Source organism: Syngnathoides biaculeatus, chromosome 4 (assembly GCF_019802595.1).
Source record: "Syngnathoides biaculeatus isolate LvHL_M chromosome 4, ASM1980259v1, whole genome shotgun sequence".
NCBI lineage: Eukaryota > Metazoa > Chordata > Actinopteri > Syngnathiformes > Syngnathidae > Syngnathoides > Syngnathoides biaculeatus.
The window spans coordinates 33,938,649-33,952,325 of record NC_084643.1 but is presented as its reverse complement, the minus strand read 5'-3'; the positions used below and the strand labels follow the sequence as shown (position 1 = coordinate 33,952,325).

Sequence of the window (13,677 nt, the reverse complement as noted above, 5' to 3'; positions counted from 1 at the left end):
GTTTAACACTTCCTGTCCCATCTCTGTTCACTTATACGCTCAGATGGACAACAAAGACAAGGAGGATAAGGTCCTACTTTTTGTTTGTATGCGTGTGTTTCCCTTGTGAAAACTGAGGTTAAATGTGTGTGCGTGTGTGTGTGTGTGTGTGTGTGTGTGTGTGTTGAAGTAGTCTGAGAGTAAGTTAGTGTGTGTTCCTATTGTGAACACTGAAGTTATTTTTTTGCCATTTTTTTTCCATTTTATTGTCATCCAAAAGATCGAAGAAGAAAAGGTGAGGTGATTTATTTGACAAATAGTTAGATTTTACATTTTAATATTTCATATTATTTTTTAAAATCATTCATCATCATCATTTGAACCGTCATATAAATAATACATATTCTTGTCACTTAACTTTTTTATTGTTTTTTATCACAGTTGAAATCTGAAAAAGTGTGTGTGACTATGTGTGTGTGTGTGTGTGTGTGAGTGTTCATGTTTGTGTGTCTGTTTTCTTTTGAATGTTGAACTTTCATCCTGATATCACATAATTACATTTTTGATTTTTGGTTCTATTTTCCTTATTTTCACATTTGGACAGCTGGAATCTGAGGAAAAGGTGTGTGCGTGTATTAATAAGTCTGTTTACCTGTATGTGTTGATGATTGTGTTTATGTAGTTTTTTGTTGTCTATCTGTATGTTGCGTGTTTTTCTCTGATTTGTGTGTTTTTATGTTTAAGTACATTTGTAATTGTCTTTATTAGTATGAATGTGTGTCTATTTGTATTTGTTTCTGTATATGGGTCTATATGTATGTGTATGTGTGGGTGCTTGTGTGAGCATATGTACAAACCTCAATTGAATACAGCAAAAAAAAAAAAACAAGAATTATGTAATTTTTTTTTTTTTCCAAATTTCCACTCATTCTCAATATAATGGCTGCTATATGTTCCAGAAAAGCTGGGACTGGCATCTTTAGCATTGTGTTACACCACCTTTCTTTTTAACAGCACTCAATAAGTGATTAGGAAGTGCGGACGCGATTTGTTGAAGCTTTGTACGTGTAATTCTTTTCCCGTTCTTTCTTTAAAAAAAATGTACAGCATAATTCCTCAAAAGTTCGACGTCTCATTTTACGTTTCATAATGCGCCACACATTTTCAATGGGAGACGGATGGGTCTGGACTGCCTGCAGGCCAAGCTAATGCTCACACGCTGTTATAACGCATGCATTAATGTGTCTTGTTGGATTAAGCAGGAATGTCCCTGAAATAGATGTTGCTTGGATGGTAGCATATGGATGGGAGCCTTGCCACCTGTGTGCATAAATTTCTCCAGATTCTCTGAATCGTTTTTATATCAAGCACTGAAGATTATAATATCCATAAATTCCTTGTAATTGTACATTTAGAAATGTACTTAAACTTCTGGAGTATTTGCTCACGCAGTTGTTGGCAAATTCTGACCCATCTTTGCTTCTCAACAATTGAGCTTTTCAGGAATGCTCCATTCATACCCAGTCTTGACAGTGACCTTGGATTTTTGTCATTTTTCCCATCTTCCCTTTTAACTGGTCAAAGGTTTTAGAAAATGCCAACTTTTTTTCACTTTTTTAAATTGAAAGTTAAATAGTTGAAGTCTAATGAGGAGAATAAAATACAGTAAAAATTTAAGATGTGTATTGAATTTCTGGAGGTTGAAAAAATTAAGCAAGCTTACCCCAAATTGAAAACTAATACACATTTTAAAATTAAACAAAAAGGCAGTCTCCAGACTTTTAACTTTTAGGTACACAAACGCATGAAAGCAACGTACCACAAGTACCACAAAGTTATGGGAACTTCCTCAGCAGAGTTGGAAAGAACTTTCTGAACAATATTATATTATTAGTAGTATTTGATTTACATTTTAGGGATAATGCCACAAGCGTGTTCAGCCGTCATATCTTCCCAAGACGGCTACTTTAATGAGTAAAAGGTTGAGAATACATTTTTGTTTGTAGATTGAGTCCATTATTTTTTTCTGAACTTGCGCAGTGCTTCAGTGCTTTCATTTCAAAGTAAAATACGAACTTGACCTGCATAAAATTACATTTTAAAGCGCTGAAAAAAATTTAGACCCGTAGCAGTTGTGGATGTGTGCGCAACTATTCGTGTACATGTGCGTGGACATGTTTGATATTTGTGATTCTATTTACAGTTAAGTCTTCGCACGTGTGTGTGCCATCGACACATTCTTTGTGGTCAAACATTAGCGTTGTGTGCGTGTTTGATGTTATAGTCATTAACACATAATCATACTCAACAAAGTATGTTAACCGCATACTGATGAGCAATCAAAGTTGTGTATTTCACATCATTGTGAGAATTGTGTGTGTGTGTTGTGCATCGTGTTTCAGGATGAGGAGAAAGACAAAGAGAAGCAGGTTGGTTGGTTTCTTTTCCGCATTGGCTCTTTTCCTTCGGGCTCTTCCACTTCCTTGACTTCAAAGCACATGGAAATGTTTCAAGAATGTAGTAAAGACCATATGTATCCCACCTGGCATCCTTTATCATACAACTAAAACGTTCCAATACTTAGAGTGCTGTTGACCCCACCCTCCCCACCTCGAAGCTTCCTGGTCTCTTCCGAGTACTTCCTGCCAGGATCTTATTTTTTTAGAGCCCTGATGAAGGATCTCAGAACTCAATTTAGTGTGTATGTGTGTTGTAGTTGGACACGGAAGCTGCCGACATCCTCAACGAGCTACAAGAGAAACTCAGTGGCGTGCTTGACAACTTCAGTGCCATGTTTGCCAAGAGGTACGAATGCGTAGTGTTTATTACTTAATACACACTATTTAAACATGTACAGCAGTTAATACATGCTAGTTAAATTATTGTAGTGGTTCTAAACGCTCAAGGTGAAATGTAATACTATCACACACGTGTGACAAATATAACAGTTCAAAAGGCACATTTCGGAGCACACCAAGACACAACACACACCCTTTGTATCAAACAATTTCACCCTCAGTGAATTTACTTTTCATCCATTGTGTTGACTGACAGACAGCATTTTTTTTCTCCTACTTCTTGCTCTTCGTTCAGCTTCCAGACGCGCATCAACGCCTGCATGCGTCAAATGTCCGAGATTCTGTACCAGATGAGGGGGCCACCCAACCCCAACACGGCCGAGGGGGACGCCGACGTCATGTTGAGACCGCTCATGGAATTCCTGGACGCCAAGTACGTATGCGCGTGACTGGTTTTCCGATCCTCTTTCCTTCCACCGCCATCAACTATTCCTCCTGTGTGCATGTAGTCTAAGCGTGTTTGCAGACGTATGTGAGAAGGCAGTCCTGAAGAAGGTCCTGAAAGAATTGTGGAAGGCCGTCCTGTCTGGTCTGGAGAAGAACATCGTGCTGCCAAACAGTAACGACAGCCTGGTAACAAAATAATAACAAACATCTAAGGCATTTTTAAGAACAAAGGCGATGTTCAGAACTGTGGAAACTATAGAGGAATAAAGATGATGAGCCACACAATGAAGTTATGGGAAAGAGTAGTGGAGGCTAGACTCAGGACAGAAGTAAGTATCTGCGAGCAACAATATGGTTTCATGCCTAGAAAGAGTACCACCGTTGTATTATTTGCCTTTAGGATGCTCGTGGGAAAGTACAGAGAAGGTCAGAAGGAGCTCCATTGTGTTTTTGTAGACCTAGATAAAGCCTATGACAGAGTACCAAGAGAGGAACTGTGGTACTGCATGCGCATGCGTACAGGACATGTATGAGGGCAGCAGAACAGCGGTAAGATGTGCCGTTGGTGTGTCAGAAGAAATTAAGGTGGAGGTGGGACTGCATCAGGGGTCCGCTCTGAGCCCCTTCCTGTTTGCGGTAGTAATGGATAGGCTGACAGATAAGGTTAGACTGGAATCCCCTTGGACCATGATGTTCGCAGATGATATTGTGATATGCAGTGAAAGCAGGGAGCGGGTGGAGGAACAATTAGAAAGGTGGACACATGCACGGGAAAGGAGAGGAATGAAGATTAGCTGAAGTAAAACAGAATATATGTGCGTGAATGAGAGGGGTGGAGGGGGAAGAGTGAGGCTCCAGGGAGAAGAGATAGCGAGGGTGGACAACTTCCAATACTTCGGGTCAACAATCCAGAGCAATGGTGAGTGTGGTAAGGGAGTGAAGAAACGGGTACAAGCAGATTGGAACAGCTGGCGGAAGGTGTCTGGTGTGTTCTATGGGACAGAGAGTCTCTGCAAGGATGAAGTTAATAAAACAGTGGTGAGGCCGGCCAAGATGTACGGATTGGAGACGGTGGCACTGAAGAGATAACAGGAAGCAGAGCTGGAGGTAGCAGAAATTAAGATGTTGAGGTTCTCGCTTGGAGTGAACAGGTTGGATAGGATTAGAAACAAGCTCATTAGAGGGACAGCCAAAGTTGGATGTTGTGGAGACAAGGTTAGAGAGAGCAGACTTCGATGGTTTGGATATGTCCAGAGGCGAGACAGTGAGTATATTGGGAGAAGGGTGCTGAGAATGCTGCCAGGCAAAAGGGCGAGAGGAAGACCAAAGAATAGGTTGATGGATGTTGTGAGGGAGGACATGAGGACAGTGGGTGTTAGAGAAGAAGATGCACGAGCTTTGATGGAAAAAGATGACACGCTGTGGCGACCCCTGGCAGAACAAGGCGAAAGAAAAAGAAGAAGAAGATCCAAGGCAGGAGTGTCAGTCATTTTTTGTTGAGGGCCACACTGTAGTTATGATTTTCCTCAGAGGGCCATTATTAGGACTCAAAAAAATTTTAACTGCCTCATCATATTTATATATATATATGTTTTGGAATCAGAAATCAATGGTAATGTTTTTTTTGTAGCGTTCTCATTTATAATATGATAATTTGACATTTTGGTACAGATTTGAACAAAAATCATGGAAGTTGACATGCATGATTTATCTACGTGGGTCACATAAAATCATGTGGCGGGCCAAATCTGGCCCCCAGGCCTTGAGTTTCTCTACATCTGTGATGTAAGGCATTGACACATTGCTAGCCTGTAACCCTACTTTGATACCTTACTTACAGTATACCATGCTTACCATCCCAAATGAAAATTGAAATTACAGCCCCAGGCTGGTCATTTGAAACCATTACCCGATTTGATACTTGATTTTGAAACCCTAATCATTGTTTGAAGCCTTGATTTAAAGCAGTAACCTTAACCTTAATCTAAAACCCCGATCAAACAGTAACCTTGTCTTCAAACCCTATTTTAAACTAGTAACCCTGTCTTGACACCTTACTTTGAAACTATAAACCTTTAATCCTTATTTTGAAGTCCTAATCCAGGATTTGAAGCCCTATTCCTTATTTGAAACCCTAATTTGAAATTTTAACCTTAGTTTGAAATTACAACCCAGTTTTAAAACATTTAAAACCTTACCCCCAATTTGAAACCCTAATCCTTGTTTGACGCCTAAATCTAAAACCCTAACTCTACCTTGAAAAACTACTTTGTAACTGTAACATTTGCGCATCACCCTAATTAACCCTAATAACCATAACCCTGTTTTGCAACCATACTTTTAAATTGTATCTGGGTTTGAAATGTCAGTTTGGTGGCCAGTAAAAACTCGGTTGAAATATGGTACAAAAATAATAATAGAGCCCGACTACCCATGGATTTTGAAAAAAAATGCTACTGATTCAGATATTTGGCAGAGTAAAATTCTGATAATTGATCAACTGGTCGAATAATTAAAAAAAATATACATCTAATATTTTATTCGGGGGACTCTTACAACAATAAAGACATGAATTACATGCAGAACATTTGACTAATTGGCCAATATTTGTTTATTGGAGAAGAGCTAATATTGGCCGATTATGGTGGCTATCCAGTCATTGGTTGGGCCTTCATAATAATAATAATGTATTATGGATGATTACAGGGTGCTCAGATCCTTACTGCAGCCAAAGGACTGTCCAGCCTCAAGGTAACAAGCCTATCTTATTGTTATTATGATGATTAGTATTGTGGTTATGACCACGTTTGTGTGTTAGGGTGGCGGTGGAGCCGAGGCAAAAATGCTGACTCCCAAGCAGTGCGCCGTGGTGGACGCCAGTCTGGAGACCCTCAAGGTGGGCGGAGCCATCGAGTCACCCGACTTAGCCTAAAGTAGGGTTCAGAGCCAGTGTTAGAAATAACATTTTGTACGTACGTTTCAGTTTCAAGACAAGTTTAAGATTTCAAATTACACTTGAGAAAGTTTCAAATTTGGGCTTGAAACAAGGGTCATGGTTTCGAGACATTCTTCGGATTTCAGATTAGTATTTAAGGCAGTTGAAGTTATAAAACATGTTTTATGGGGTTAAACCAAGGTTAAGGTTTCACAGTCAGGTTTCAAGACCAGGATTAGATTTTCAAACAAGGATTAAGGTTCTTATTACAGTTTTGGGGTTTCAAAGCAAGATAAAGGTTTTAAAGTAAATGTAGTTTTAAATTGGAGGTCGAAATTTATGTGAGCCCAGGTTAGGGTTTGGGTTTCAAATTTGGGTTTCACACCTCAGTTAGGGCTTCAAATTACAATTTCAAGACCGGGTTCGATTTATAAGGTAGGCTTTGGTTTCAAAAAAGGGTTTCAAGTCCACGTTAAGATTTTAAAGTAAGATCTCCAGCCCTTCAGAGGAGAGTCTCAAGCTGCCTGCTTTAGGTTTCCAAACAAGAGTCAGAATTTCATTTTAGGGTTTTTATTGTAGGTTACACTTTCAAGTGCAATTTACATTTAACAGTTTATACTCGATATGAGATTGGGCAATCTGTCTTCTCTTGATTTAGCATCTTTTCTTCCTCGAGCTAAGTAACTTTATTCAATTAAATTTTATGAACTTGCCCTGAAATTGGCTGGCAAGCAGTTCAGGGTGTACCCCGCCTCCTGCCCACAGTCAGCCGGGATACAGTCCAGCAGGCCCGCAACCCCAGTGAGGATAAGCGGTGTGGAAACGGAATGAATAAATGAATAATCAATTTACCGTAATCCTCTTGTTGTCGTAGCAATATTTCCACGCTGGTGGAAACGGCCTGAAGAAATCTTTTGTGGAGAAAAGTCCCGAGTTGTCATCGCTGAGTTACGCTCTGTCACTTTACTCCCAGAGCACGGACGCTCTCATTCGGACTTTCGTCAGCACGCAACGCCAACAAGGTGACCACCATAGCACGACACACCACCCGCCTAGCGCTTAACAAATTGCATGTTTAAACTGTATCTGTGTGTGTGTGTGTGTGTGTGTGTGTGTGTGTGTGTGTGTGTGTGTGTGTTTGTAGTGCACAACGGCCTGGGCATTCGAATCACACCCAATGAGAAGACTCGACCTGATCGAGGTGAGCTCTCAAGTCCCGCCCCCTGAATGATGTCATCTGTCAATCTTGAATGTTTGTCTTGTATCAAGTTACCTGAATGTGATTCTTCCGTTAAGGTACAAGAAAATAAGTAAAGTCACCTTGTAGTAATGTTAATGAGTAGCAAAGACTGTTGGGGGAAATATATCATTGGGTAAAAGAATACATTTTACTTGGGGAACGTTGTAGAGTACGGCAGATATAAAAATAACAAAGCACAGACGCGTCAACATCATACCTAAGGACAGTAACGAGGAATTTGTACACTGTTACATAAGCACTAATTGACATTATTGAATTAGTGTTTCAAGCCATAATAAAAGTTTCTGATTAGGGTTTCAAGCACGGGTTAGGATTTCAAAATCAGTTCTAAACAATACTTTTTATACTTTTAATACGTTTGACTCAGAGTTACGGTTTTATGTTTAGATTTCAATCCAAGGGTTTGCGATTTCAATAAGGATTTCTGCATTAGGGTTTTGAACAAGAGTTACGGTTTCAAGGAAGAGTTTTCAATCACGGTAAGGGTTTAAAGATTTGTTTAGCATTTCAAAGGATTAGGATTTTTACTCAGAGTTAGGGACCGAGAGTTACGGTTTTCAACCTAATCGTGTTCGGGTTTCAAGTTAAAGCTTTGACCCATAGGGTTTCAAGTCCTGCATTAGGGTTTCAAGGTAGGGTTCTGAGCCAGGGTTAAAGTTCCAAATTTGAGTTTGTGTTTCACGACTGTGTTAATGTTTTGAACCAGGTTTAGGTTTTCAAACAAGCGTTAATCTTTCAAAGTAAGGTTTTGGGTCAGGACTAGGATTTCAAACAAGGTTCAGGCGTTCAAAACAGGAATAGCGTTTCAAAAGGCTGGGTCAGGGTTTTAGATAAGGTTAGCGTTTTACATCTGGGTTGTAGTTTGGACCCTGGGTTCATTTTTAAAGATGCGTTAAGCCAGGGGTTAAAACCATATGGTCCATGGGCCAAAACCGCTCCACTAAGTGGTATACTCAAACCGGCAGAAGGAATTTGCAAGGGAAAAAAAATACATGTGACAAAAGACGTATTATCTGAATAAGGTTTGACCTGGCAAAGAAAAAAAATGTTTGAAAACTCAGGCCTGCCCTCGAGCTGTTGGACTGTGATGTGACACCTCCACCAGGTACTCCAATAATGCCGAATATGAGTTCGCTGAAGTCAAATACCCCCTGAATGTTGATAACCTGGTGGTTGTAGTTCATAAAAGTCAACACAAACAGAACTCCGAGCGCAGAGGTTTGAAAGATGTTGCTCCAGTCAAGTGAGCTTTTTCTCTCCAGCGCTCGGCTCGCTAGCTCGCAGGTTAGCAAACGTAATAAATGGTAAATGTTCCCTTTGCTGTGTTTTGAGGGGCGCCCCGGGTGTTACCCCAACAATGAAAATGTGTCAAGTCCAGATAAAACTCCCATGTCCTAGATGCTTATGGAGTTACTCATGTGTGTATGTGATGGAGTACTTCCAATAGTACTTAGAGCTGATGCCTAAACTGACTTTTTGTGTTTGTGTGAGGTTTTGGAGTGGAGAAACCAATTGGAGAAGTCGTCTTACAGGTGGACGTCCTTACCAAGGAACGCAAAGTCAACGTTAAAGGTAGCGATGGACAAAATCCTGCTGAGCCTTTGAAGCGTGTCGAGCAGCCCAGGGAGTAAATCCGGAAGAGAGTATCGGAACGTCATTCGTTGTCAGCAAATGATCTCACTGCTGATGTATGAAATCTCCGTGAAGTCATTAACGTGTTGGCGTGATTCATGAAAAGATGAGGATAACAGCGTGGCGGATCCACACACACACAAGTTTTGCATTTTACTTGTTCTGTTGCAACTTAACCAATTTCACATATTTTTTCTTGAAGTCTTACAACTCCTAATCAGTGGAATTTTACCCATCTGAATGTAATTCGGCGCCACAGTGGCTCAGCTGGTATAGCATTGGCCTCACAATTCTGAGGTCCCGGGTTCAATCCCGGACCCACCTGTGTGAAGATTGCATGTTCTCCCGTGCCTGCGTTGGTTGATTGTGAGTACGGCTGTTTGTCTCTATTTGCCCTCTGATTGGCTGGCAACCAGTTTAGGGTGTACCCTACCTCCTGCCCGTTGACAGCTGGGATAGCCTCCAGCACTCCCCTGCGACCTTCGTGAAGATAAGCGGTGAAGAAAATGGATGGATGGATGAATCTAACTCAGCTGATTTCTTTTTTCCCCCAAAATTGTTCCCCAATGCAATGGGCATCAATTCTTCCCAGATTTTTGCTGGTGGCGGTCCAACCCAGTCCCCCCCAAAAATGGCGGGGGTCCACTGTACTTATTAGGAAATAAGTTAGTTTTTAAAATTGGTCATTGAGTAATGCATTGGGATATTGTACAATCACTGTCCACTACTTACTGCATTTTATATTTACCACACTTTATGAAATAACTGAGTTACTTACTGTGCTCCCGTCCTTCAGTGATCAGCGTGAACGACATTCGCTGGCAAACGTCCGGAATGTTCCGTCCGTTCGTGGAGATTTCGCTGCTGGGACCGGCGTTAGCAGACAAGAAGCGCAAGTTCACCACCAAGTCCAAAAACAACACCTGGAGCGCAAAGTTCAACGAGAGCTTCCAATTGTGAGGCACACAATCACGTACATTCATGACGTTATAATATACGTGTACATTTCGAGCCTGGGTCGGGGTTTCAAACAAGCATTGGGTCTTTAAATTAGGATTTTAAATAGGGGGGTGCTTCCGTTTTCAAATTCAGATCAAGCGGTTCCTGATGGTGTAGTTAGTAGTTTGGTGCGGGCAGTTTGAGTTCGATTCCCACTCAGTGACAGTGGAAATGTGACTGCGAGTGGTTGTTCGTGTCTATATGTGCGATGCGACTGACGGGCGACCAGTTTAGGGTGTCCTCTGCCTTTCGCCCAAATTCAGCCGAGATAAGCGCCAGTGCCTCCAGACCCAGAACAGGATATGCAGTATTGAGAATGGATGGATGTGTTCTCCATCCATCAGAAGGGTCTCTAACGTATGTGCTTAAGGGGATAAGGAATCAGGTTTCAGATTGTGGTTTCAAGCCAGCGTTATGGTTTCGGATCTGTGGTTTGAGCCGCAGTGAAGGTTTTAAACAAGGTGTAGGGTTTCACGTTGGGGTTTTAAAAGGATGAGAAGAATTTCACGATAGGGTTATTGTTTTGAAGTAGGGTTTCCGGTTTGGGCTAAATTATGGTTTTAAACAAGGGTTGGGGTTTCAGATTAAGGTTTGGAGACACTTCAACCGAGGGTTCATTCCTGGTTGGGGGTTTTAAGCAACGGGTAAGTTTTCTTGTTGGGGTTTTAAATGAGAGTCAGGATTTCTGACCAAATTAGCCCTTTAAATCGGGATTATAGTTATGAAGTAAGGTTTCAAGATACAGTAGGCTCTCAAGTTTTGGTTCGGGTTTTAAATGAGGTTAAGAATTACAAGGCAGTGTTTAAAATTAGTTTTGAGCCAGGTTTAGGATTTCAAATTAGGGTTCATGCCACCGTTAAGACTTTCACACTATGGTTTGGAGTCTCGGTTTTTGTTTTCAACAAAAGTTTGTTGTTCAAAATATGGTTTTAGCCTGAATTCGGGATTGAAAGGGTTTATTGTACGAGGCCAGGGTTATAAACGAGGGTTAGGGTTTCAAATTAAGGTTTCAAGCCATTTGGACAATTTGAAGTCATGAAAGGTCTTGAAATGATTCATTGATTATAAAAATGAATTTCAGAATTGATGAAATGTTGATGAATGAATGAATTCTACCATCTGTAGTGAAATGTGTACATTAACATCGCGTTTCCGTCCTTGTCAGCGTTTTGGGCAAAGAGGGTTGGGAGTGCTGCGAGCTCCACACGTCAGTCAAGGACTACTGCTTCGGGCGCGCCGACCGTGTGGTGGGCGTAGCCGTGGTGCAGCTCCGAGATGTGGCAGAGCGCCGCACCTGCATCTGCTGGTGCCCTCTGGGTCCGGGCATCACCACTGATCAGACCGGTACCACCGTCATGCGCATCCTGTCCCAGAGGCCCAATGACGACATCGCCAAGGAGTTCATCAAGGTCAAGTCAGAGACCCGGCCCCCCGAGGAGGGCAGGTGAACGCGGGCCTCGCTTTTTTCCCGAAACTAGGCACTTTTGGAACACTATTTTATGGGGTTCTGGCAACCGGGCACACCAGAAAACTAAAAGATCTTGGAACGTCACATGGCATTAGACGACCTTGGTGTTTGGACTGTGGTAATTATTGCCCTAATGTAGTTCTGGGTAACTTATCTGGGTTAAAAGAAAACCTTAATAGGGGGCAGTACCTTGGAGGTGGCCAGAACCATTGGCTCACTAACAAATTTGACGGGTATTTATGACAAGAATTTCATGCTCCTGGAACTTTTCAGTAGCTTTTGAAGACCATTGTGGGTTTGGACCGCAGGAATTACTGCCTAATTGTTGTTCTGAGGTTATTGAGTGAGGCCAGAAGAAGACCCCGGTCGTGGGCTAGTAACTTTAGAGAGGCCCACCAACTACGAGTACCAAGAACTAAAGATTCCAGAAACATAAGGCGCAATTTGCAACTTTTAGAAGACTCTTGTGTATTTGAACCATTGAAAGTATTGTGAAACGTGGTTTACAGGGTCATTTATTGACTAAAAGATGACCTTCCAACATTTCTTACTTGTATCTTTTAGTTCCCGGAACTACAATTACAAATACCTAAAGGTTCCTAGAACTTTAGTCTGAAAATGGGTTTTTAGAAGACCATCATCAAAGTCCATGAACCTCTCGGGCGGTCTCTGAACAAATGTGAGTAAAACAGTTTAGTTCCCAGACCTACAACTACCAAGAAATATATTTTCTAGGAACTTTCAGTGGAAGTAGAAACCTTTGGAGACGCTTTGTGTGTTTGGCCTGCAAGAATTATTGAGAACTATTTATCAAAGTCAAAAGAAGACCTTGCTAAGGGCAGGGTAGTACTTTATAGAGGTGCAGAATATTTGAACAGCTCTAAAGACCAGGAAATGCAATTACCAAGAACTGGAAGTACCTCTAACTGTAGGATGAGTGGAACTAGCAACTTTGAGAGGGTTGTCTAAATTTAGTTACAGAGTAATAGAGCAGGGCCAAAAGAGAACTTTGCTCTGGAGGTAGTACTTGCCAGAGTTCCAGGAGCCTTTAGAGAGCCACATACTTCTGATTAGTACTTTTCACGTCCAAGAAGCAAAGGTTGGAAGAAGTAAAAGGTTCTGGAACCTAAGCATATGTTAAGACTGCAGGAAATATTGTATTGTCCCCCCCAAAAAATGGTTCTGAACTACTTCTTTGGGAACAAAAAAGAGGCTGCTAAGGTGTGGTGGTACTTTCAAAAATTCCAGGAACCTTTAAGGTAGGCTTTGACCCTGTCCATTTGAAACTGGGAACTACACCAACAGTTACCAAGAACTAAAAGTTCAAGGAAATGTAGTTCTCGGGCAATTGATTTTAAAAGAAAGAAGATTCTGCTAGAGAGGTCGTACTTTTAAGTTCAGGAACTACAAGTAACAACAATTGAAAGCTACTGGAATTTTACCACTCAAACTATCGTCCTCATTTAGTCCTGTAGTAATTTATTGGGGCCAAAATAATACAATCGTTCCTCCTAAATTACCATCCTGATGTTTACAAACATTTTGATTTCAGAGTTAGAAAATAAATGCTAGCTTGTTACCTTCATTCTGTGCTCTTATGTAGTCTATCCACCGGGTACTTCATTGAACTATTTGTTGACGCGGGAAAAAACATGCAAAATATGCGCTTTTAAATGTTTTGAAAGCCTTTTAGTAAGAATTATCATGTATTATCATTAATTGTTAAAAAAAAAAAGGGGAAAAATGAAAATGGCCGTAGTAAGGAGCCAAATAAGCTTCCGGTAGTTTCTTCACTTGGTGTCCTTAAAACCGGTGCTTGTTGACAACACTTGTGGAATTAAAAAGACAGACGAGCAACGGACATATAACAACATTCTCATTTTCATTCTGCCTTACATCCAAACTGCAACAACTGCTGTCAAAATTAGAAGAAAGTTTTAACTCACTTTTAAAAGTGTCTCAGTTCAACATTTTGAATTGGATTTCAGTGCGTGAAGTGCGAGCAAAACCACATTAGATAGCTGAACTGTTCATTTATGATGCTGAGTGTTTACAATGTGCCAAGAAATGTAAGCTTGTCTTGTATACATGTACATAAGATAATGAATAACAGCATGTATTTGAACATAGTGTACAAAATAACTTTACATTGTGAACA

The 13,677-nt window shown here is 40.9% G+C and overlaps 1 protein-coding gene across 6 annotated transcripts in view; it reads left to right on the top strand.

The window, feature by feature from the left end:
• LOC133499009 (protein unc-13 homolog B-like) overlaps positions 1 to 12,441 on the top strand; it is a 101,948-nt gene extending 89,507 nt beyond the window's left edge. For all 6 annotated transcript variants that reach the window (XM_061816452.1, XM_061816456.1, XM_061816453.1 and 3 more), the window contains 10 exons: positions 2,696 to 2,784; positions 3,073 to 3,210; positions 3,287 to 3,410; positions 5,931 to 5,975; positions 6,043 to 6,120; positions 7,034 to 7,181; positions 7,304 to 7,360; positions 8,912 to 8,992; positions 9,849 to 10,008; positions 11,217 to 12,441. In XM_061816452.1, coding sequence (XP_061672436.1) covers positions 2,696 to 2,784; positions 3,073 to 3,210; positions 3,287 to 3,410; positions 5,931 to 5,975; positions 6,043 to 6,120; positions 7,034 to 7,181; positions 7,304 to 7,360; positions 8,912 to 8,992; positions 9,849 to 10,008; positions 11,217 to 11,499 — 1,203 coding nt within the window. In that variant the 3' untranslated portion in view covers positions 11,500 to 12,441. The remainder of the gene's footprint in view (positions 1 to 2,695; positions 2,785 to 3,072; positions 3,211 to 3,286; positions 3,411 to 5,930; positions 5,976 to 6,042; positions 6,121 to 7,033; positions 7,182 to 7,303; positions 7,361 to 8,911; positions 8,993 to 9,848; positions 10,009 to 11,216) is intronic.
• Positions 12,442 to 13,677: the final 1,236 nt, after the last annotated feature.